Here is a 26,891-nt window from a genome sequence, read left to right as displayed (position 1 = left end):
TCTACATCTTTCAGATGCGATGCAAAGTAGTTTAGCTGTTCATAGACACAAATAAGTAAAAATGACCGGATTTTCATAAAATTACAGTTAAAATCCAGAATTTGCGACTGTAGAAGTAAATGTTAATGTAGCAGTAATTGGCGACAATAAATTAAAGAATTAAATCTTTAGTGTTCTGTAAGCTGCTTAGAGCTGAATGAGAATTAGTCGGAAAGCAATTACTGATTTCAAGTCTTTTCTTGTTAATGCAAAAGTTCATGAGTTTGCTGTAACAGTATATTCATGTTTTTTAATGATGAAGATTCAATATTATTTGAATTTAATTATTGAATATATCACAATTGCAGTAATTTATAATTCAGATATATATACCATTTTATTTAATAAACGTTTATTAAAACAGCCATGCCACCAGCACCCTACACTACTCTACCAAATGTAATTATTAAATGTGGTGTATTATATTTTTTACTTTATATTTGAAACCACAAATTTATTTTCACTACAAAGTTGTTAACATCGAGTGTGATGGCAATGACGTAATTTCCCAAAGTCAAAAAGCAATAGAAATTTGAGATTTTCCATATCTCGCATATCGTATTAGTTCTATTAGAAGTGCATCTCCAATAAATGTACATCTTTCTTTGGTGGTGTATTAATTATTTTGACAATGGAATACTAATAGAGCAATTACGGTATTACCGTGGAAAGTTAAATAAAAATATATATATATAATATAATATATGGGACCCACAGTAATATAATGCGTGTACCAAATATTTTATGTTGACACCAAATTTGGAAAGAAATGAATATCACCAAAAAAAATAAATGAGTAAAATATGGTATTGTTTTTTTTTCATCAAAAATAACTATGCTATAAGAATGAATGTATGGTATATAAATGTGGCACTCTTTACATTGATATGTAAAGTTGAAGTGACAACAGAAGCGCATTCACAATGATTTCATAAACCCCTATTATTTGTTCACATTTGTGCTGCCCTCTAGTGACGAACTATATGAGGGTATACAAGAGTGTGAGAACAATTCCCCTGTCTATGGTGTATGACCTCACTAGACGCTTTATTTGCATACTGTGAAATACTTTATTTTTTGCTTGGAAATAATTTTTGTTATTTTCGCTGAAGAAATGATTCAGTGAAAATAAAATCCAGCGAATATCCCTTTTTTTTATTCCTATATTTCACATTCAACTCGTCAGAAATCAGTGAAAATAAATTCCATACAAAACACCTAAAAATGCTTTTCAGCGAAAAAAGTATTTTACAGTATTTAATTTTCAGTTTTCAAAAACCTCTGTATGGCTTCTAGTTATCAACCTTGTTTGGTTTTGCAAATAAGTTGCATTTCCCGTATTTTTTTTTTCTTCAATTTTTAAATTTTTGTTAATTTTAGTTACTTAATATTAAAATTGAAGTAATTATGATGAAGAAATAATAAACAATAATTCCTACTTGAGATATTAAAACTAAATTTGAGGTTGGAAGAGAAACGGATTTATAGTAGAAACACTTTATTTGTTTTTTTGACAACCTCTGTATGTGTTCTCGATAGCAAGCTTATCACTCTGCATTATATTCTAGAATGATTTGAAAAGTCATCTTTACTTACCGGTATTAGGTTTTATACTCTGCGGGAGTAAAGATCTCTGCTTCTGGCCATATTTAAAGTAGAACTAATCTACATGTACTAACCGCAATGCAAAGTGTTTTTCATGTGGCCTTGTTCCAGAACAATTTCCATTAAGATTCTTTCTTATTTTTTTTTAATTTTAATTTTTAATTCTGTTAATTGTTTTAAACAGCAGTTTAATCTGAAATTGAGTCTAAGCTCACAATGAACACAGCCTTTGGATTCTTCTACTTGTAGTTCAAATAGCAGAAGTCATTTTTAGATTGCAGCTATTTACGTACAATTTGCTTCTGAGTGTATGTTGCATTATTTACTGCAACTAAACCAACCTTGTTCTATCAATTGCTCCCAAATGGACAGATGTCGCTATATTAATGTCATGTAGTTGCAAATAAACTGGATAATATCCAAGATTTAGACCTGAGGTAATTTACATCAGAGTGATGTCCAAGTAGCCCTACTCGGCAGTCCACTGATGATAATGCTGATCTGCTTCTTGTGCACAACCATCGTGGCTTTCTCGTTTAGTTTGTGTAGGAATGGGTTCTTTCGTTCTCCTCCACACGTACGCAGACACACACGAAAACTTAATACATTTCAAAAGCTTGTTGTTGAATTGAAAAGTAGCATGTATGCTTTCACAGTATAGATAAACATACACGTACACTGTGTTATATTGTAATTGTAGATGAATTTCAAACATTCTTTTCCTGCTTTACACTTCAGTTGTCTTCCCGGCCAATCCAACTCCACGTTTTAAGCATCACTAGTACATATTAAGTATCACTTTCATTGCATTTTTGTTCAAAAACGTAAATACAAGTCTTATTCATAATCATGGTATTAAAAACAAAAAAGTACAATTGATTTAATATCCTCCCTCGAGAAACCCACCAATTATAAACTAATATACAAAATGTACAATTGCATGGGCCCGATATTGAACACCTGAAAAGCAAGCATGCACTGTATCGTATTTGTTTTATTATAAGTGCATTTTAAAGAAGCACTTGTAAATGAACACTTGTTTATTGTATGCTGGATCTTTCAAATGAGACTTATTTTGGCCATTGACACACACCTGTCATTTATGTACCCAGAGTTTGCTGGGATTTTCTGTTTTATATTTTTAAAACCATAATTTTCAGGGCATTCTATAATTCAATAGTGTTCACAGGATCTATTTTTCAAGAATATCCAAGTTATCCTGCCCCGTCTCCAGAATCCTATGAAATATTCACTGCTGAAGATTGTTATAATTACTTTTCCTACTTTCATTGCTTGTGTGTTTTAGTGTCAGTTCTAATTACAAGGATTCAGACAATGGACTGCTTTTAATTTGTTTATTTGGAAATCAATATTTTAATATGCAGATGATGAAAGCATTTTAACAGAATTCAATTTAACATTCTGTCGTAGTGTGTATAGTTTTTCGTATGCACTCATGGATAATTGGAATTCCATTCCTGGATTTCCCAATTTTTTGTCGGTCTAGGAATAAAGCATATTAAAATCAATCCAGACAGTTTGGTTTTCCCTGCGTAAATTGATTGCTGCAGCTCTATTGAAAGAAAATTCTGACATCACAGGAGAGAATTTAATGGATGTATTGTACGCTAGTAGAACGGTGAAATCCAACCCGGTCTAGATGAGAGGATATTATCCCCAACAGTCGTCGCCATGGAGATATTTATTGTGTGGTCATGTCAGTGATTTGAATTGGCTAGCATACAGAATGACAGTCTAGTTGGTCCTAATCCACAAATTGATGAGCGTTGTTTAGGGACAGTCTTTTTGGGAGGAAATAATCAATCCAGTGATTATAATATCAACAGTTTATGTCGCGGGTGAAAAATTGACGAGTTAATTTGTTTATTTTTGTCTTATTTGCGAGTATATTCCAAGTAAGTGATGTACCTGATCAGCTTATTATTCTTGACAAGAATAAAAAAAAAAAACTGCTGGAAAGAAAATGGAGTGCTTTTGGCGTAGAGCTAGATTTAGTTTGTCATAAATAAAATCTTTATGTAAATTCTTTTGATATTCATACAGGATGGATCTTTTTTGTTTCACATAGAATGATAACTCTATAGGCTTTATTTTGACGGCCTTTTAATATGCGAGTTAGCAGGTGCTACATAAGTAAAATACAGTTTTGAATATTTTTGAAAAATTATTTAATGAAATAGGAAGCACACCTAGCTTAATAAACATTATTAAAAAAACTTGGGAAACAGATATAATTTATTATTAAAATAAAGCATACCATACCTAGAACAGCTATCTTCTGAGAAAGCATACTTAGGTTGTCAAAAAGATATAAGGCACCCGGGAAAGCATGCCTAGCTTCTCAGTAAAATGTAGCATACTTGAGCAGCTAATCTGGCTTGTTGAAAAAACATCTGAGAAAGCATACCTAGTCTGTCTCAAAAAGATATAAGGCACCTGGGAAAGCACGCCTAGCTTCTCATTAAAATGTAGCATACTTGGAACAGCTAATTTAGCTTGTTGAAAAGACATCTGAGAAAGCATACCTTGGTTGTCAAAAAAAATAAAGCCTGCCTAGCTTCTCAGTAAAATATAACATGCCTGGCTTGTCAAAAGGCTAACACATATTGGAAAAGCACACCTATCCTGCTAATAACCTCGCTTATCGGTAAAATATATTCATCTGAGAAAAGCTCACTTAGCTTATCGGTAAAATATATTCGTCTGAGAAAAGCTCACTTAGCTTATTGGTAAAATATACTTATCTGAGAAAATCTCACTTAGCCCAACAGTAAAATATAACACACCTGGGAGAGTGAACATCTGGCCTATGAAAAATATTAATCTCCCATTTCGTTGATTTTTGTGTGTGTACGTGTTGGATGTCAGAAAGTAATTAGTAGTAATGGAGTTGCAATCACTGATAACTGATGTTAGAGCATGAGAATGTAGTGTTATTTGAGTGGTATTAGAAAGACTAACTATTATATATACTCTATTTTGATCAAGTTCATCTATTTGACCCATATTCAGCATTGTAATCTGCATGGTTTTAATTCAGACTTGTATCCAAGTACAAGTTTTCTTTATCAACATAAAATTCAAATTTAATAAACAAAAAGTATTCTAAATTATTGGCATATACTGATAAAATGCATGCACATTTGTTGTCATAATTATAATCATTGAATTTAAAAAGAAAAAAGAAATAATACTGACAAATTTTGGGTGTGTTCCGCTGGTGTTAACATCAGAACAATTGCCACGGAAACAACCGAGGCTTGTTACATCCTCTATAAACACAATCATTAAAAATAGCTTTTATTTCACTAGTGTGGTTACAAACTTTGTAGTGCAAAGTGCACCCATTTCTAGGCAATATTTTATAAAATTTCCTTAGCTTATAGGAATAATGTTAGGGAAATCTGTATCTCTTGAAGGGTATCCAGGTAATCTCGCTGGACATCGAGGCAATTGTCTTCGCTGCCTCTTTGAAGTTCAATCCCTGGTGTTAATCAACTCTCTGTAGTCAACCAAGCCGTTATTACCACAATTGCATGCTACGGTGATACTTTGCACAATGCATTGTTCTCATTGTATTTCGTACCATTACATTACCACAACTATTATTACCGTCTGTGCAGTCACATTGTTGTGACTTCATTAAATGTTCTTCAGTGCTTAGCAACTGGATAAAATTGATTGATTTCATTGGCTTTTTAAAATGAGACCATTCACATATTTTTCTGTTATCGTTTGTTAATACAGAAGATATGTCTGCTAATTCATATTGACAATGTAATTAACAAATTTCCCATGACGGCATTCTCTCTATTCACAGTATTGTTTCACTTCAGTGGTTACTATTATTTTCCTTTACACAGAAGACTTGATTATCATACTTGTCATTCAGAATCAGCCTGATCTCACCTCCCGTAACCTTTGACCCCTCACGGGACTTTTTTTTATTACAATTTCAAATAATCTCGAAGTTGGGTGATCACTTCCCTAATCGGTGTTGTAGCGGACTAACATGTGTGCATTCCACAGTCTTTATTTGCATATGTAATTTGTGCCAATCAAAAGCTGGAATTGCATATGTAATTTTGAGTGTATTATGCATGCGCTGACTGGTGATTGAAGTTAACAGATCTTGAAGCGGGGATTCTGGCTTTAACAGTTTTTACGTGTTGCCGCAATGTTGCTGCCCAGCTCTCAAAATGGATTCCACTTTTCCCTTCCAGAATAAACCATGGGATACGCACTCTAATGATTCGGCACACAGCATTGGCAGTAGTCGGAGCAGCCTCACATTAACAGAAACCGAGCAAGAAGGACGGGATTCTAGTGACCAACATGAGACAGGTAATAATATCGTCATGACCACTTCATCCCATCACCGTTGCGATATAGACATCAACTTATCAACCATTACAAAGCTAATACCATTCCACATTTTTTAAAAACTCTTTAAAATCTTGTTTTTTTAATTCTTTTTCTATATCAGATAACAAATCTTCTTCAGTTTTTACATGTGCATTCTGTCTTTTTTCAATTAACCGTTCATCAATAACCACATCCACTTAGCTAATAAAATCTGTGTTTGATATTAGTATTGTAATGGTTTCCCAGCACCTCCCACAATGAGGCTGACTTGTCATGGGGATCATATTCATTTTACATTGTTTATTCATTTCGGAAAAATTTAAATTTATTAAATTTAATATTTTGACACAATTGTCATATATTTTTTTTTTTTTAAAGAAAAGCATGAGTAATTCATTGCATGCTTTTTAATTGTTTGTTTTGTTTTGTTTTTGTTTCTGTCTCGTGAGGACAAAAAAAATCGTGTGAAATGAATTATTTGCGTTTCCATGACAGGTCCCTACAGTTTAAATGGAAGTGAGATGAGACTACTGCCCAGTGCAGGCAGATCTCGTATGTCTCAAATTGAAGATGATTTCCAGCCCAACTTTTTAGTACAAACAACATCAGGCAATTTTTATGTTCCAGGCTCAAACACAGGTAAGCGGGGAATTGCACAATTTACATGTATGGAATGTGAACTATTTACAGTACTGTGTTTAATACTGAAAAGAAAACTGCTTTGTAACAAAATGTCCCGCACTCATATTTTTTATACACAATTTATTTAACACTCTTTTGGTTTGTGTTTTCTTGTTTGTATAAAGACTTTTTTTCCTGTTTCTGTAACATTTATGACAATTTACATGCCAACTGACAAAATTTGACATCACATACATTTCATTTTTTCATTGTATAAAATGTGACAAAATATCGTACTAGTGGGAAAAAATTCTGTAGTAAATTTGGAATATTTATTTTAAGCCAGAATATACTTTTCCTTGAATGAAAACATTGTTGGTGATGTTGCGTGTATTTCAGTTGATTCTGATAGATTATACAAAAACCAATATTTTCAATGAATTCTATTATTGCTGATTAATCTCTCAAATAAAATGGAATTCCAAGTAAAATACAATATTACTGCATTTCTGATACAAAATGTGGAAATTTTTCTTGGCTCATGAAAATTTTGCTATGAAAATTAAATGTTATAAATGGTAATGTTATAACATTATAATTAATTAAATGGTAATGTTATAAATGTTGACAATAGTAGGATTGTAAGAGTATCTAATAACCTGTTTTTCTGTTATTATTACATATTATGAGGCAGTAGAAGTAGTTTTGTTGAATAATTCAAATCAACATGATATCGACAAAAATCTACGCTATTGAAATGTATTGTTAGCGGCGGCGGGCGGGGGGGGGGATTATTTTATTTTGTGTTTTGCAACAAAGTAATAGGAATACTTTGTTGTTATCACAGTAGGCTAGAGAAAAAAAAAAGTATTATTTGACCTTAAAAGATGTCAGTTTCATACTCGAATCAATTTACTACGAGGAATGGGAAATTCAATTTTGTGTTTAACTATATAACTGAATTGTAAATTCTTGTACTCCCTCTAGATTTAACTGTTTGTTTTGTCATTTCTATGCATGCTGCTCAGTTGATGGATCTTTCTGTAAATGGATCCTAGATCGTCTCATGGATATTACACCGGCTAGCCCCCTTTTTGTTTCAGTTTGATTGATGACTTTTTCTGTAACTTTTTTTTATATAAAAGGGGGGAAATTACGCTTGAAGGATTTTTAAATAATGAAAGCGTCTGTTTGTAAAATATGAAACTGGGATAAGTATTTGTGTAAACTTAAAGATATAGAATTGTCAAGTGGTTTAGGCGCTTTGTGTGTATTTCCCCAGTTCAGAGTGGTATCGGTCTCCAAGTTGATATATTATTATGATTTTACGTTTTTTTGTAATATGTAGTAAACATAGTTTTTATTTGTCTATTTTTGAGTTTTTATTGTAAAATTTGTTTTCCGGGTAGCAGGCGATTGAAACAACGTAGAACCATCTTCCATTTCCCCCAAGTTAAATAATGGGGTATTGGGTTACATTGCCCACCTTGGTATTCCCGAGGGTATGCAGTTCCATTATCCCAATATTTTTACATTTGATTAAAAATGGAATTACCTCATACATATTTTACATTGTTAGATTTTGTTGATAGAGTTATTAATCTCTCTTGTGTCCTCCGTATTACATTTCATTGTGTCACTTTGCAGAAGATTCAAAGATTTTACAAATACATGCTTTAGTACTTAAATGTCTGTTTAAAAATAAATGTCTAAATAAATAAATAATAAAATGTCTTAACTACTCATTGTAAATATCGCAAAAATTCAAAAGGAAAACAAATTTCATAAAGTTGGAAATTATCAGAATAATTGTGAAACTCTTCCCTGATATGCTCAAATCTAATTTTGTTTTCATTTTCATAACGAATTGAAAAATTATGTATCGAAAGTGGGAATTATGACCGAACAAAATGAATGTCAAAAGAATGATTAATTGCATATTCCTGTTTAAGATTGGCAATAAACAAAAATAAATAATTATACAAAATGTCCGCTGCATTATTATGACAAGCACTTTGGTTGGCAGCATGTATGTCTGTGTTTTTCTGAATTCCTATGGAGCCACGAATTCATTGCCAGTTTAGTGTTACTTAATTAAATCAATTGTGCCTCAAATCCAATTCACTGGTCCATATAAATCATTTCCCAAACTCTAAACATAGTTTAATACTGTATCACCTGGGGGTAGGGTATGATGGGGTGGGTGGGATGTGTTTGGGTTGAAATTTAATTTTAGGACCAGCTGTGTTAAAAATAGAAATTCTTACATCATTTACAAATTCAAGCTAGTACAATGTTTTAAAAATTTAGTTTATAAATATTTGATCCACCAGGCACTTGCAAACAATATTGAATGCACACCAGGAAATTAATTTTCTTTGTCATCCGGACGGTTAATGCGATGTCATGTGCCAACAGTGTCCTAAAAGTGTGTTGCAAACACATTTGCCACCTCACGTAGCCTGTTGTATTTCTCATGTCCATGATTATTCTCTCTTTTTAATTTGAACTTTTACGCTTTGTCACCAGGTGTGAATATTTTCACGAATAACAGCACATTGCCCAGTACGAATAAGACCGCAAATCTGCCCAGACCGGCAAATTCTCTACCTGTAAGTCATTCAAGCCGTTCATCGGGGGCCACCAGTTCGCTGCCAAGATTTGATCCACCACCTCCTCCATTGCCAGAGAGAAATCTCCCAGTTCTCAGCACGTCCGTGCCATCACCTGTGTTACCACCTCCAGTTGTCGTTCCAGCTGCTCCTGTCTTGGCAACGTCGGCCACACCAAACACTTACACTATGGGGTTACCACAAACTGATCATCGGACCTATCAAAGTATACAATCTTTACAAGGGCAACCACGGAACACTATGCAGCAAGAAGAAAGGTAAGAAATGCACCCCTATAAATACCAAATAGAATGACCCATTCGCATAGGATGGGCCTTTTCATAATATTGAACAGGGCCGTTGCTGTGTATTGATGTCAGTGTTTTGAAAAGTCTGATGCAATTATACTAAGTTACTTGCTTTTAAGAGAAAATCAATTCTGAAATTAGTCTCCAATTGAAAATAGGAAAGTTCCTGGAGTGATTTGATTGTCTGTAGCTGCAAATTACCATCAGTTTTCACAGCAGGGCCTTGACAAAGACTCGTACCTCATTTTAAATAGAAATCATTAGAAGCTTTTTAAGAAAGTAATAACTGCGTACGAAGGGATATTGAAATCGCAGGTTAAATTGTCCAAAACAAAAATGCTCTAATTTTTGACGTATTTGACATGTTTTTAATTTCCTTGGTGATACATTTAATCTCGTCACCAACTAAAAATAATGACAGCGGAGAACGCGATAATCCCGGCTCTGAAACGCTTTCAAGTCGGATCATGCTTTCACTTATTGCACGTCACTTGTAAATTTATTTATACTCTGAGCCGGCGTAGTCCGTCAGTGTTCTTCTGTCGCTAAAAGTGATTAAAGCGTTTGAATCAACCCCCGAGGAGTAACGTATTAGATGATAATCCACGATGAATAGATTCTATGTGACACTCATGAACTGTCTGTTGTCCGCACTGTACAAACAACACTGGGTGTACAATGTTGTTATTGTGACCAGCTCTGCAGCTAACAATAATGATTGCTTTAACATGATTACAGTTGTTTTCTGCAAGACTAACTCCACACATTTTAAAAAGACATCATTTGCAGTCTGTCTCTAGAAAATTAAGTGCCTGTAGGTTTGTATTAATGTATGAACAAAGCTTTGAAGTTTTTGGAACCTCAAGATAATTTGTAGTTTTAGACAGGACATTCCAATAAAAACTAAACAGGTTAAGTGGATGAGTACGAAGCACCCAATGTATCAGATCCCTTTTTCAAGTTTGCAAAGAGCAGCACAGCACTCCAGTTGTATCATCAAGCTAAATGAGCAGGGACTTTACAGCATGTGACATAATACACCCAACGTGTGGTCAGGTTGTACAATTTTTATAGTACATACTTTATTTGGTGAGATGCTGGGAAGCTTATTGGACAGTTACAATGTGTGCACGATGTTTACTGAAATTCCTAATTTGGTTTTCGACTTTCCCATTAGTGGTTACTGTCAAATGCACAAATTACCATTCTCGATCTTTAGTATCTCTCCAATGTGTGAGCTTTTACATTATACCGGACCAAATACGTTGGCAATTTAGGCATTTTAGCGAATATTACACATGGGTCCCCTCTTTAACCAAATACACTTAACGATTCTTGACGCTATGTCTTTGGCTCCGCTGTTTGGTTTTATGTCTTCCACGACTCAAATTGATAACGCGTGCTGCATAAAATGAATCATGTTGCATGTTTTTTGTGTACACAGGAATCGGCCCGTGTATGCATTCTTTACCCCTTGCACCTGACACTTTTAATCAATTTTTTTTTTTACATAAAAAATTGTATTTTAAGTCTCTGTTATCCATACTACTATCTATGTTGCCTAGCAACATAAATTAATTACAAATTGACTCGTGTTTGAGAATTACTGAAAACTCATTAACCTCATTGCCCTCCACTTTGCTCAACATTTTATTGGCACTTTGTGTTTGAGAGAAATTTTACCATTTTCGTACTCAGAAACTGTTAACAATGGATAGCATGCGAAGGAGGTATTTTGAATGTGAAATCGATCTTGATTTTTCCTTAGTTTCCAAAATAGTAATAAAATGTTCGTGCTTTGAGCCACTGACATGTGTTTTTGTGATGAAGGCTTCTCATTCTCGCTCGGTTAGGATTATGAAGCCAGCTGATTCATATTTTTGTTTTGATTACTCTTCAAACTCTTATGCATGTATAAAAAAAAAATGTAAAAAACAAAACCATATTAATTTGAGTCACTTGTTTCTAACCGGAAAGAAATATAATTTTTCAATATAGGAAGAATGAAATATTCATAAGGAACTGTATTTTGAAGCCACAATTCATTATTCTTATATACATTATATTATTTATTAATTTCGACAAGGAAATGTGACACGAATAATACATATATTGGCGATTACTGTATTTAATCTATTAGCATGCTCATCTGTAAAATCGTTGTTGGCTGGAGTACTTGCATTGTGTGCAATTAATCTGTTTTTTTGTATACCAATTTAAATTCTCATCTGTTTTATAAATTCTTTTTGACATACATTTTTTGGCTTCAAATTGAAAAATATATGTTGTGAAAATTAGATTTGTTCAGAAAAGAAATATTTTGAGAAACTTTTTAATCAAAGCCTAATAAAATCCATCAACACAAAAGACGCTGACCAATCGTAGTCATGTCCCACTTGTCACTGTACTCAATTTTATTTTATTGATGTAGAGATGCATTAATAAAATAAATGCTTCAAACTCAACAAATAGAAGAATTACTTTAATTTCTTGCTAATAATTTTCATCTCTACTCTAATAATACTCGCATATATATTAATTTTTCCACCAAAAACAATTTGGTTTATACTATTTCCAGTTCGACACATGATCATAAGAAAAAGAAAATAGTTCAAACTACAAATTAGTTCATTGTCAAAAAGTTTTTTTTGCTCTTCATTTTTGACTCCCATGTGCGAAGCACAAAATGGGAGTCTTTGCAGTTAGTGTGTCTGTATGTGTGTATGTGTGTATGTGTGTATGTGTGTATGTGTGTATGTGTGTATGTGTGTATGTGTGTATGTGTGTATGTGTGTGTGTATGTGTGTATGTGTGTCCGACTGTTCCACTGCTATCTCAAGAACCATACATCGGTTTTTGATGAAACTTGGTGCATAGATGCTCTGGGCCAATGCGCAGATTTGATTAGGTTTTGGTAAAAATCCATGCTCGTTAATTACCTAATTTGCATGATAATTAGCTAATTTTTAGCTGTTCTATGACTGTTCCACTGATATCTAAAGAACCACTCATTGGATTTTGATGAAACTTGGTACATAGATGCTCTGAACATATGCGCAGATTTGATTAATTTTTGGTAAAAATCCGTGCATATTAATTACCTAATTTGCATGATAATTAGCTATTTTTTAGTGGTTCCATGACTGTTCCACTGATATCTAAACAACCACTCATTGGATTTTGATGAAACTTTGTACATAGATGCTCTGAACTAATGCTAGGTTTTGATTAGTTTTTGGTAATAATCCGTGGATACTAATTACCTAATTTGCATAATGATTAGTCAATTTTCGGTTTTTCCACTGATATCTCAAGTACTAATCATCACATTTCAATGAAACTTGGTACATAGATGTCATACGACACTGCACAGACCTGATAGTTTTTATGGTAATATCAGTACGTATTAATTACCTAATTTGCATAATTAATTAATTTTCAGCATTTGATATAAGTAGTTAGCATTACATTTCAATGAAACTTGGTACTTACATACTCAAGGACTATGCAGAGATTGATTGTTTTCGATAAATATTTGTGCATATTAATCACCTAATTTGCATAATTAGTTAATTTTCAGCTTTTCCACGGGTATCTCAAGTACTAATCATCGCATTTCAATGAAACTTGGTACATAGATCCTTTAGGACTATGCAGAGACCTGATTAGTTTTAGGGTAAATAATTGTGCATATTAATTACCTAATTTGCATAATTAATTTTCAGCTTTTCTACTGATATCTAAAGTACTAATCATCATATTTCAATGAATCTAGAATTATGCAGACCCAATTAGTTTCCGGTAAATATTTGTGCATATTAATCACCTAATTTGCATAATTAACCAACTTTCACACTGATATCTCAGGTACTATACATCACATATCAATGAATGTACATGGATGCTGTAGGACAATAGACAGACCTGAATAATTGTGGGTTAAAATCTGTACATATTAATTACCTAATTTGCATAATTAACCAATTTTAATCTTTCACACTGATATCTAAAGTACCGTAAAAACTCCAAAATTTCGACTGGTTTTAAATAATTTGTGTTAGAAATGTGACGTGTTTTTAGAGTCAAAATTAAGGTGCATTTTCGGACAGTCGAATTTTTCAGAATAGAAATCAGCAAAAAAAAATGGGGATGATAGACAGTGTGCTTCATTAGTTTTTAAAAAATGCAATGTCCGTCAATTGACGTAAACTTCCTCATGTTTCACGGTAAAAGCAAAGGTCGTGGCCAAGTTGTAACTCAAAATCTAAACAAAGTCATCAATCAGTGAGTATTATGACAAGCAAAACAAAACATCAAGACGCGGAGAAGAGGTCAGCACAAAACTAATAGGTCAAAAGACAAAGCTGTCTCGCACTACCTAGGAAAACTTGCGAATGTTCGAAGTACAGGTACCCATTGGACAAAAGATACATGGAAGTTTAGCAAACGATCTCCCCGACCCAGTGCAATGTATCCGGTTAGAATCAAAGCTCACGTGTCCCTTATTTGAGCACCGTACCGGTGATTTGAGGGACCAAATTCTGCCGTAAATTCGCCCTTGGATTAAAAAATATAATGGGATTTAAGAAAATAAAATGGGACTTTTAAGGTGTATTTTGGCGTCATTTTTCGGACATTTCAATCAATCCTGCCGGCTAAAATAGAGTCTAAGTTTTACCGTAGTCATTGACGTCTGTCTATTCAAGAGTACACGAGTATGATTTTTATCGTGACTAGCGTGAGCGGGTAAGCTTCCTTTCGAGAATGAGCTGTTATCACTGTGAACAATGTTAAATTATTCTTCAGATGACCAGTTTATTTTTTAAAAACAACTAATTTTTTTATTTAAAAAAAATCATGCCGTTTTCGCAACATCCAGCTTTTTGATTGGTTAATTAGCGATTTGACCTATTTGACCTAAGAGAACATGGCGGATATCCTACAGCATCAAACGTTTATACGAGACCGGAATCATTCACTTACGATGAAACTAAGTTGACTTTTATTTGTATTTCATAACCATTCAACAAATTTATTTTGTGTACATTATTATAATCACTACTGAGTACAGTAATAATCAACAATTCAGAAACGCAGCATGCCGAGATTTTTGTGTTCGTTTTTATTTGAAACTTCGTTTATTTAGAATATATTTTCGTTACCAATAAAATAAAAATCTCTCAGTCAATCAGAAACCCGGATTCATGCCTTTGAGAAAGGTCCCGTTTGAACGCTCACATCGGTTTTTTTTTTCGTTTGGGGGAAAACTAAAACTGGTCGCAATTTTCGAATAAGAATGAGTCGGCAATTTTTAGTGGAGTCGAAAATTTGGAGGTAAATAAAACACCGAAACCCGGCAAATAAATAGGCGGTCAAATTTTTAGAGGGGTCGAAATTTTGGAGTTTTCACGGTGCTAATTATTCCATTTCAATGAAACTTAGTACAAAGATGCTCTAGGACAATGTACAAACCTAATTAGTTTGGGGTAAAAATCTGTTCATATTAATTCCCTAATAAGCATAATAATTCATAATTTTTTGGTTCTAATCACATTTCAATTAAACTTGGAGACATAGATTTTCTGTTACATTGCGCAGACCTCATTAGTTTTACACTCAAATCTGGTCATATTAATTTTCTGATTTGCATAATTAGTTTTCAGCTAAGTAATTTCGAATTATATTTAATGTGTCTCCAATACTCTCAGCACATGGGAGTTCTTTCTAAGCTTTCTTTGATTATGCATATTTTTTTGAAATTTTTTTTCCAAATTATTATTAAAAACAATATTTAAATTTTTTTTTTTAAAATGTGTATATGAAATACAGCTACAACTTTTTTTCTAAAATTATTTATATAGTGGGAATTATTTTTGGCCGGAAAAAAATGTACTAACATTGTGTGCTGTTTAATAATGGCTGTACTAACTTCATACTCATTCTAACATCCTCTCATTCCTTTATGCTTTTCCTTAGATATTTTCCTCTTCCTTCTGTCCGCAGCAGCCAGGTAGATTATCCTTCTGCTACCATGGCAACCACAACTGTTGCCCTTCCTCCTTTCACCAGGGCGCTGCATAACGACATCCGACCGAGTGCAAAGATACAGCAAGTCAAGCGCAGTAAGAAGAAGCAAAGCAAGTTACAGAAAGTTTGCGGTTTCTGTCATTGGAAGTGTCTGGCAGTGGTGTTCATGTTTATTACATTACTTCTTGCAGCAACAGTCGCCTACTTTATAGGTAAGTTTAATTTATATCATTTGTTGTGGAGGTGCAAATGTTTTTTACAAGTCTACTTGCATTATTACGAATTATTGTCTTTATTACGAATTATTGTAAACTGCCTTAATTTCACTAAAAAAATTGTCATTGAAAATCACACAAGTGAAACTTCACTCAACCACACTCTTGTATCAACATTGCCACCCTTGCATACCCAATGCAAACATTGCTTGCCAAATTCCACCATTGTATTTCCAAAGTCACCCTTGTATTCCCAATGCCACCCTTGCATACCCAATGCAAACATTGCTTGCCAAATGCCACCCTTGTATTTCCAATTCACCCTTGTATTCCCAATACCACTCTCATATATCCAATGCCAATCACAATGCCACCTGTGTATGCCCAATGCACCCATGTATACCCAATGTCATCCTTGTATGCCCAGTGCACCCATGTATACCCAATGCCATCCTTGTATGCCCAGTGCTACTTGTAAATACCCAAATGTCACTCTCATCTTCCCCATACCATCTTTGTATTCAAATTTTCACCTATGTATACCCAATGCTATCCTTATATGCCCAGTGCCACTGGTAAATACCCAAATGTCACTCTTGTCTTCCAAATGCCATCCTTGTATTTCCAATGTTACCCATGTATACCCAATGCTATCCCTATATGCCCAGTGCCACTGGTAAATACCCAAATGTCACTCTCGTCTTCCAAATGCCATCCTTGTATTTCCAATGTCACCCATGTATACCCAATGCTATCCTTGTATGCCCAGTGCCACTGGTAAATACCCATATGTCACTCTCGTCTTCCAAATGCCATCCTTGTATTTCCAATGTCATCCATGTATACCAATGCTATCCTTATATGCCCAGTGCCACTGGTAAATACCCAAATGTCACTCTCGTATCCCAAATGCCATCCTTGTATAATTTCCAATGTCACCCATGTATACCCAATGCTATCCTTATATGCCTAGTGCCACTGGTAAATACCCAAATGTCACTCTCGTCTTCCAAATGCCATCCTTGTATTTCCAATGTCACCCATGTATACCCAATGCTATCCTTGTATGCCCAGTGCCACTGGTAAATACCCAAATGTCACTCTTGTTTTCCAAATGCCATCCTTGTATTTCCAATGTCACCCATGTATACCCAATGCTATCCTTATATGCCCAGTGCCACTGGTAAATACCCAAATGTCACTCTCGTCTTCCAAATGCCATCCTTGTATTTCCAATGTCACCCATGTATACCCAATGCTATCCTTATACATGTATGCCCAGTGCCACTGGTAAATACCCAAATGTCACTCTCGTCTTCCAAATACCATCCTTGTATTCTCAATGTCACCCATGTATACCCAATGCTATCCTTATATGCCCAGTGCCACTGGTAAATACCCAAATGTCACTCTCGTATCCCAAATGCCATCCTTGTATAATTTCCAATGTCACCCATGTATACCCAATGCTATCCTTATATGCCTAGTGCCACTGGTAAATACCCAAATGTCACTCTCGTCTTCCAAATGCCATCCTTGTATTTCCAATGTCACCCATGTATACCCAATGCTATCCTTGTATGCCCAGTGCCACTGGTAAATACCCAAATGTCACTCTTGTTTTCCAAATGCCATCCTTGTATTTCCAATGTCACCCATGTATACCCAATGCTATCCTTATATGCCCAGTGCCACTGGTAAATACCCAAATGTCACTCTCGTCTTCCAAATGCCATCTTTGTATTTCCAATGTCACCCATGTATACCCAATGCTATCCTTATACATGTATGCCCAGTGCCACTGGTAAATATCCAAATGTCACTCTCGTCTTCCAAATACCATCCTTGTATTCTCAATGTCACCCATGTATACCCAATGCTATCCTTATATGCCCAGTGCCACTGGTAAATACCCAAATGTCACTCTCGTCTTCCCCATGCCATCTTTGTATTCCCAATGTCACCCGTGTATACCCAATGCTATCCTTGTATGCCCAGTGCCACTGGTAAATACCCAAATGTCACTCTCGTCTTCCCCATGCCATCTTTGTATTCTCAATGTCACCCATGTATACCCAATGCTATCCTTATATGCCCAGTGCCACTGGTAAATACCCAAATGTCACTCTCATCTTCCCCATGCCATCTTTGTATTCTCAATGTCACCCATGTATACCCAATGCTATCCTTATATGCCCAGTGCCACTGGTAAATACCCAAATGTCACTCTCGTCTTCCAAATGCCATCCTTGTATTTCCAATGTCACCCATGTATACCCAATGCTATCCTTATATGCCCAGTGCCACTGGTAAATACCCAAATGTCACTCTCTTCTTTCCCATGCCATCTTTGTATTTTCAATGCAGCCATCTATACCCAATGCCATTCTTGTATGCCCAATGCACTCATGTATGCCCAGTGCCACCTGTGTATGCCTAGTGTCACTGATGAATGCCCATACAAGTGCATGTGCAAGGTGGAGAAATTCAAGTCATACTAGGACAGTTGACAAACATAGTTATCTCGTCATCTTTTTTTTTTATTTTTGATACAAACCATTGACCTCACACTTCTCTAGGGTCTAGACGCAAACTAACTTAAATACCAATTAGTTATATTTTTTGAAGAAAAAAAAATTGCCAATCACTCAAATCTATTTGAGTTTATACACACTAATACAGTGACACTTGCCTACTCAGTTTGATAAATCACGACATGAAAAAAAACACGTCTGACGTCAAAATGTCCAATACTGCGAGAGATAATGATAACTTACTGCAATCAGGCGAGTCTTGATTATTAGGTTTGGGCATCAGAATAAAAGAACTTAATCAAGTATAATGGGATCCGGGTCAATCTCTTGACCTACTGTGTTTTCATTGATCAATGTTTTATTCTTTCACTCTGTGTCAAGTAATAGACGAGGACAGTCATTGAGATACACCATGTTTGCACTTGCATACAAAAAAAGCTGGCTTCAATCCCAATTTTGTTATCCCACTGTTAAAAATTTCATAATTTTATTATCTGATCATTAAAAATTTCATGTGAATTGTCTAGCCCAGGCTGTTTTAGCATTAAGAAAAATTTATACCTTAGCACTAAGCTTATTAAGATTAAAAATAAGATCAAATGTCCTCTGCTATTTGTTAATGAACATTTCTTAATTTATATCTGCATAAAGGTTTGCAATAGTATTATTTCTCACTGAGTGTTAGCATGTAGCTTCATCCAGGCAGCTTGGGAACAAGGCATGGAAACTAATGTGTTAAAATGTGCAAGTTGTATGAACATAGACTCTGGCAGACTGGGCCATGCTGGCGATTCATTTCTAATTTAGATATTATCAACAAAAGATGGTGCTAGCGATAAATTTGTAATTAATTAAACAATGTGTTAAAAGCATAAAAGAGGAATAGTGATGATTTGGTCACTGTTTTATTTTTTGAGCGTGTGAAACGACTGCATTGAATTTCAATAATCAGTGATGAATGGATGCAGAAATCACATTGAAAGCTGGAAAGAATCATTTGCGGTGTTTTCCAAGATGTGTGACCTTACGAGTTTCACAATCTTGTCATCTACAGAATCCCTGTACTGTGGCAATTGAAATGTATTCACGGTTGATTTATTTATTGGTTGCATCTTGATCATTTGACTCGCTTGTCAATACAGCATGCAGAAAATGCAGGAGTTAGAGAAGTGAGTCGTTAAATTTGTGTTTTGTGAATTAGGAATTAGTAAGACACTGCAGTACAATGGCAACTGAATTTCTTGGAATTACTCCATTATGACAATGCAATTCCCATTGCAAGATGCTGGTTACTATGACTACTATAAACCTCAAAATGGAGATGGAATTTTTTAAATCCCTAACTTACAAACATTGAATCATCCAGGGTGTCGCACTGTGTTATGCTTGGTGTGGGTCCCATGCGACGTACTAGATGTGTATCAAATATACATTGTTCGTTCACACAAAATTCGACTGTGTGCTGCATGACAATGAGTTTTTTTAAAACTCACACTTCAAAAAGCATAATGTCAGTCTATACAGTATTGTACCATCAACTACTCAAGGGACATTCGTATTTTTATTCATTTATTTTTAACGCATGATTTAACAGTGCACACTAATGTGATTATACATTTGTCCAGTGTTGAATTATAACCATATTCACCGAAATCTTATCATTTCCCAAAAGATTATAATGATTCGCTAAAATGATCTCACAACGATGTACAATTGGGTCCTTGAGCTATATTACAATCGGTGCATGGGCAGCTTACGAGAGTTTCGCTTGATTTTGATTATTATCCAATTATAGCAATTTGATAATAAGTACCCCACAATAACCACAACAACGTAGGGAATGTTTTACTCTAAACTGAAATAATGGCAAATATTCTTAAAGTTTGTGGCTGCTGTCCCTTTAAAGTCAAACTTGTCAGATTAGAATAATTCTCTTTGAATTGGCTGATAGTACACAATGTATACATGCTAAGGCAAGTACTGTTCCAACCATGGCAAAACACATTGCACAGAATGCAAATCAGACATACATTAGTTTTATATACTGCAGACTGTTCAGTGAACGCTGCAAAGAACCGAGAATAACACCGAGTGAGCGTGATGACCTTAATTTTCTTGGCTCCAGCGACGTTACAAAGAAGCCCCTGTAGTTTAAATGCCTAATTAATATAAGTGAAAACGACGGCTTCGGCAGTCAGTGAAATTCTTAAAGTGTATTCAATTTTATACGGAATATTGATAAGAAATAAATCCGGATTATAGATATGAGTAATATATGGATTATCTATCAGTACTTTAAAGTAATTTTTGTTTTCAAATTAAACAAATTATTGAAATGAAACAAAGTCTAGTGAAGATAACAATATCTGCTTTATGCACCGCCTCAAGTTACAATTTAGATTAGATGTATATGGGAAAAAAACAAGCACATTATTCAAATTAGAAATATTGGAATTGATACGTGTATTTTTCACATAAACGAATTATCCGAAAGTGATGTAGTTTTCAGTTATTGTAATTCACACAGCATAAATTTGTGATACGAGGTCAAGAGGTCAGTGAGGATTGATGCCCGCAAAAGTAATTTATTGTTAAGCGATAGAAGCATGGCGTAATTTCAAATACAATCCCTTAATATTTTTATTTCCACAAAGCCTGTCATCATTTATTCAACTCCCTTGTGTAGAGTGATATTGTCCTAAACACTATGAGTGCTAAAAACAACTTTGTCACTGAAATAAACCTAAATCATTTTTTTTTTGAGGTTTGAACAAGAAAAAATGAAAAATTTATTCATTTTATCTAAAAAAAATAAAAAATAATATAAGAAAATGTATAAAAATGCTTAGGTGAAACTATGTTGGTGATGCTACTTGTATTGTGACTGTTATGTGTTCTTTAGTTAGTCATTAGCATGGTTGGCTTCATCATTATAATAGATTATACCAAAGACTTATCCTCGGGCGGACATCCAGGTATTTTAACTGCCTGGCAACCATCGCGGTGAAAACAACGGTGGAAACTTACAGAAAACTGTACTTGGGATAGTTGTTGAAACTCTAGTGAACAATGTAACAAGATTACTTCAAAGTTTAGTTTGTTTGTTTGTTTGTGTTTAGTTTCTCAACTTTAGCTGTTTTCACCAGCTCTTAATAATACTGACCTAGTTTAATGTCAACAAGATAAGATACGTGTAAAAAAGAAATTCCCCACAATATGTTTGGTTTGTCCCTAAAACCATGTTGTCATTGATACACTCCTCGCTAATTTGTGAAGCTTGTCGTTGTGTAAGTTTTATTTATGACGCTAATCGTACAGTCAGTCGGTAATTCTAGTACGCTCATACGAAATAAGATGTATACTGAATCTGATTTCATTCATAAATAATTACTTTTTGAGAGATAGCAAGAATATACCTTGAAGTACGGTCTCATATTTTTTGAATATAAATATTTGATGATATCACAGTGTTGAAGTTGTAAAGTAGCTTTGTAATAAAGACCGATACATGCCTCGGAGCTATAGTGTGAAAATTGAATTCGAAAAACAAGAAGATAATACTTTGGGAAATGGGGAGAAAAAGTCACGAGGTCGTGGGAATGTATGATAAATGTAGTGTAATTATGAGTCTATTCAGTACTTCATCGAGTGCTTTGATTGCTCCAAACAGTTGCTTTTCAATTTCCTAGCATTTCCCTCATTATCTCTCTTCTTTGATTGCCCGGCCGTTTGATCATACAGAAATCCAGCAGTCACTGTATCGTTTTTCGCTCCAGGACACAATGTAGTTTCTTTTCACGCACTTGTTTTCAGTTTGTCTGTTTCACTGAACTTGCATAACTCTACGTACTCTCACTCTCATTAGCATATGTCCCATAATGCATTAGGATTACCGCATTTGAATTGTGGATGAGATGTTGAGTAGATACATATCTTAAAATTCGTTCAGCCAATTTGTTTACATAGTTTAGTAAAAAGACACAATGGTGTGCAGCATATTTGTGATTCCTCCAGAACTAGTAAATCATTGTTTTTAAATTATAAATAAATATTAATTCCTGCTTGCCTAATACTTACATTGCTGTTTACGGTATAATTTAAGTGCGCACAACCTTAATATTCCCGTCACGTGTACATAGTTTATTACTGACTCTTCTCTCAGCATTGCTAATAATGATTCTACATGTCTTGTGTTGTCCGTTCTTTGAGATAAACTAACTGAACTAATCATGTAAACCCGACGTCAATACATCACTGACTGGCTCTCTGTGCGATCAATCTTTCTGAGTTTTGAGTGCTGCTTAATGGCGGATTACAGAAGCAAGTTTTGATATATATATTTTTAAATCGTCACAATCGTTGCATTTTTTTTTCAAAGCAGTAACTAAAGCTAGTTAATCTTTAGCACCTTCTGAAATATAGATTGTAACCCCAAATTACAAATGTAAAGCCTTGACATTACTGTGTGCCTTGGTCACGACTAGTATGATTCACAGCATATAATTGTTATTGTAATCACAAATAAGTTATTTGATATCAATACTCATAGTTCATATTTCCCATGATGCACTGCATTACAATTAGATTGTGACCTGACGAATTACTAATTGCCTTTGTATATTGCACGATGCTCAAATATTACCCATGATGCATTACAGTTTACAAATTGCATTTCATAGTGTCTATATGCTATAATATTACCCAATATGCATTGCAGTTTACAAATTGCTTTTTATAATGCATTGCGGTTTCTTCATTCAACTGTATAGAGAATAAGGTATCTATTTTGTATAGACATAATATGCTTCTTATGATACCCAGACTGCAGTTCAGTTGAGTTCTTTTGTGCGGAGATACATGCATTTTTCAGCGATAGCTTTACAAATTTAAAATTCACCACAACATGACATAAATATTGAAATGTACTCTTTGCTGAGTATATTTCACCACACATCTTTCAGGTGGCAAAGTCACCTGATACGTGGATAGGTTTGTTTTTTTATGTGCTGCTGTAGGCACTCGAAATGGAGGAGAACTGAGGAAAAAATGAATATTACATCAGTCGATGAAATTACAGTTTTCGGTGGCTTAATCTCTTTTGACCACGTGAGGAAAATGACCTTTGCTGACTTGCCTGCGGGGAGTGAAGTATATACGACTGAATGCTGTACATGATAACCACATTATTAGTGTATTACAAATGACATACTTGTTAGCCATACTCACCCTAAAGCTTGCTTAAACTACTAAAGGTAGTGCAGAGAATTTTAATCTAGACTTCCAACGTGTTCCGCATTTCCTCTGTCTAAGATGCGGCATTTAGATGAACACGATGCTCATTTCATTTGAGTTAGAAGAATATCAAAACCTAGTTTTTTTACACATTCCACATGTTGTGTTAGGTGTGGGATTCCAGTAAGAAGGTATCGCTTTAGTTGTTGGTTTATGTTGAAACTATGATTCTGCTCACGGTTATCTTAATTTACTCTTCAATTATAACTGGGTGACCATTATATGGAGTACGTTTAACAGAGTTTCTGATGCTCTTCCGCTCCTTCTGAAGCCCTCTTGTTCATTCTGAAGTGCTCTCACTGCATTTGCAAACACTCCAGGTTATGATGTAAATTCTTTCATTTGATTAATGTCATTTTACCAATTATGGCTCTGCATCTGAATCAACTGTATCTTAAATTACTTTTCATTCTATAAAAATGTTGTCTGAATAGGCTGTATGTGCAACCTCTAAAGGTCACACATCCTGGCACTTTGCTTGACCTCTAAAGGTCACACATCCTGGCACTTTGCTTGACCTGTAAAAGTCACACATCCTGGCACTTTGCTTGACCTCTAAAGGTCACACATCCTGGCACTTTGCTTGACCTCTAAAGGTCACACATCCTGGCACTTTGCTTGACCTCTAAAGGTCACACATCCTGGCACTTTGCTTGACCTGTAAAAGTCTTCAAGGGAGATTGTTGTCCCCAATAATTTCTATTACATTTAAAAAAAAATAAGTTTCACATTCATGATGCTTGGGATGATGTTAGGGATGACCCTGAGAAAGGTCTATTTATATATTGAAAGAAATACTTTTGTTCAGTTTAAAAGAATTAATATTAATTTAATATTGATTATGCATAATAACAAATTATGAAATATTCCTGACTCATATTTCTGTCTAGACTCCCATGCATATTCCGTTAGCACATGCTGTTTTGAATAAATAGACCATCAGTTCTTGCATGCTGATTTCATACTCGTATATTCGAATTTAAGACTGTTAACACCTGAAGGAGATTCATTTTATCTCATGTTTAAAACTATTACCAGCAGCTTTTTTTTTCAGTAATCTGCGGGGTTTTTTTCATGTGCGTAGTAGAAACTGATAAAGTTTGCAGGTCGGAGGAGATCTAACGAAGAAACATTAGCCGTATTTCAGGCAATCAAATTGAAAACGAAGCTCAAGTGGCTTATGCTGAGTTAGTTTTCACAGCTGGACTTTTATCACAGTTTATCATTCCCATCATAGCATTTTCTGATCACAGCTCATCAAAAATTTAGAATTGTTTTCTCGGCCATTACCCTGGCTGTTCAACTTCCTAATCAACCCAAGTTAGTTTTACTAATTTTTCACGAATTGGTGAAGCAAATCTGTTGATTGCTTCAGGCATACATGCTTTATGTTGTCTAAATCAAATCTTGTTGTTGTCCAGGGCAACGATAAAATCTTAATTCTGCTTCCTCAGCACTTTCGCTGCTTAGGATTTCTGTCGCCATAATATGGAGATCGATGTCACATTTTCCTGCATGCAATGTTTTTATTTTTGAAGTTTTATTAAGTAGATAAAAAGTATTTTCATGTTCTAAATTTATGGTAGTGATAATGTTGAGCTATTCAGTTTTTATCGTATATTTTATAAATTTTTCAAGTGAAGGAAATGTTCTTCACAGAACTACTTTTTTGAGGAAGGATAAATTTGACTACAGGGTGGTGAAAGGGTCGAGCTAACCATGTAACCATGCACCAGTGTCTCTTGGTAGTTGTTTTGCTGATTCTGCAGTTATCCAGCCAGGTCTTTTCCTCCCAGGTGTGTGTACAGTATTCATGTTAGTTGAATCATTAATAGAATGGCAGGTAATGAGTATAACCTTGTGAACACGTGACTGTAAAAAACTTTAATATTGTGAAGAGAAAAAAAAGGAGATTAAAGTTGTGGATTAGGTGAGATGTTCATCCAGATTATGAGATCACTTTAGTAATTATACCACAGGGATTTATCTGTCTTTGCCAGATGGTCTAATATTTCTATCTTAGAATCTCAGAGAATTGCTTGATTTGATCGTTACTGTGGATTAGGCTTATTCCGGCTGTATGTTACAGTGAACGTGTCTTCCTGGTGTTTATGTCTACGTACCGTATTACTGCTTACATTTTACGAGCAACAAGTTTTGTGTTGAAGTTTGTGAAGCAGAAAAGATCGTGAAATTATATGTATCTAGAATGGGAAGTTTCATTTGGTTTCTGTATGTAGGGAGCCACCAGGGATTTCGCTCCTCGTGAATGCCCTTAATCAAATCAAACAATTTTCTCAGGATGAATTTTCTGTGCCAAAAATTTACATGTTTACAGTAGTTCACAGTAATATGCTTTTCTCGATAATTGATGTACTATAATAAACAATGTGGCTTACTATAATAGAACAATTAATGTGCTAAAACTTTCGCAAATCAATTATGTTGAATACCGATTTGTATTTCTCCTCATTATCTTCTATTACCCATGATGCAATGAATCGGAAAATGATCCTGATTCATGAATATTTTAGTGATGGTTTTCAAAGGGATTAGGTAATGGGAAATGTGGTTGCTGTTCAGTGTCATTGCATTGTGGGATACTTAGGAACTGAGAAAACTTTAAATCATGTTTACAAGATACATGTACAGATATTTTGTAGGGAAATAAGTAAATAATATATAAAATGAACATAAAGAATAAATAAGCATATAACAAATATGATTTTTGGTTTATACAAGGTTTTATTGGAGATTTCCTTCTATTTGAGCAAATATACTTTTTGCTTTAGGAGTAGTCTATGTGCTTACATAGACATATGTGTGTCTATAGTTTACACTACAATAGATGCATTTTTGGTTTGCATGCATGTACATGGAAGTCCATTGGAGATATACTAGTAATAGATCAAGTATTGTATGTATTGTAGCAAGTCATGTAAACATGGAATTATTTTTGATAATTGAATTCTAAATTCTCAAATTTGTTTTTTTTCTTCTTCAATGGTTCTATTCACATTGCTACATCAGATGCATTTATTTTTGTCTATTCAATAACACTGTCAAATTCTGACAATGTATTATATAAAGGTACATTTGGTTGAGCTCACCCAGTGTGGCATTAGTAAGTTAGGTGTCTGTAGAGGTGGCAAAGTAGTATGGTTCCTGTCTAGTGTCCACTGATCTCCGGGGACGACAGTTAGAGACAGACATATCAGTCAACTCTCTAGGGAAACTGTGAAAACATGCATA

At 34.5% G+C, this 26,891-nt stretch overlaps 1 protein-coding gene across 1 annotated transcript in view; it reads left to right on the top strand.

Annotated features, from left to right (window-relative positions):
* The first annotated feature begins 9,236 nt into the window (after window positions 1–9,236).
* Window positions 9,237–26,891, top strand: part of LOC100375669 (teneurin-3-like) — a 52,350-nt gene continuing 34,695 nt past the window's right edge. Inside the window, exons 1-2 of the mRNA XM_006815537.3 lie at window positions 9,237–9,541; window positions 15,548–15,810. Coding sequence (XP_006815600.2) covers window positions 9,453–9,541; window positions 15,548–15,810 — 352 coding nt within the window. The 5' untranslated portion in view covers window positions 9,237–9,452. The remainder of the gene's footprint in view (window positions 9,542–15,547; window positions 15,811–26,891) is intronic.

This window comes from Saccoglossus kowalevskii, chromosome 4, assembly GCF_978046115.1.
Source record: "Saccoglossus kowalevskii chromosome 4, keSacKowa6.1, whole genome shotgun sequence".
NCBI lineage: Eukaryota > Metazoa > Hemichordata > Enteropneusta > Harrimaniidae > Saccoglossus > Saccoglossus kowalevskii.
The sequence above is the reverse complement of the archived record's forward strand: the minus strand, read 5'-3'. Positions and strand labels throughout refer to the sequence as shown.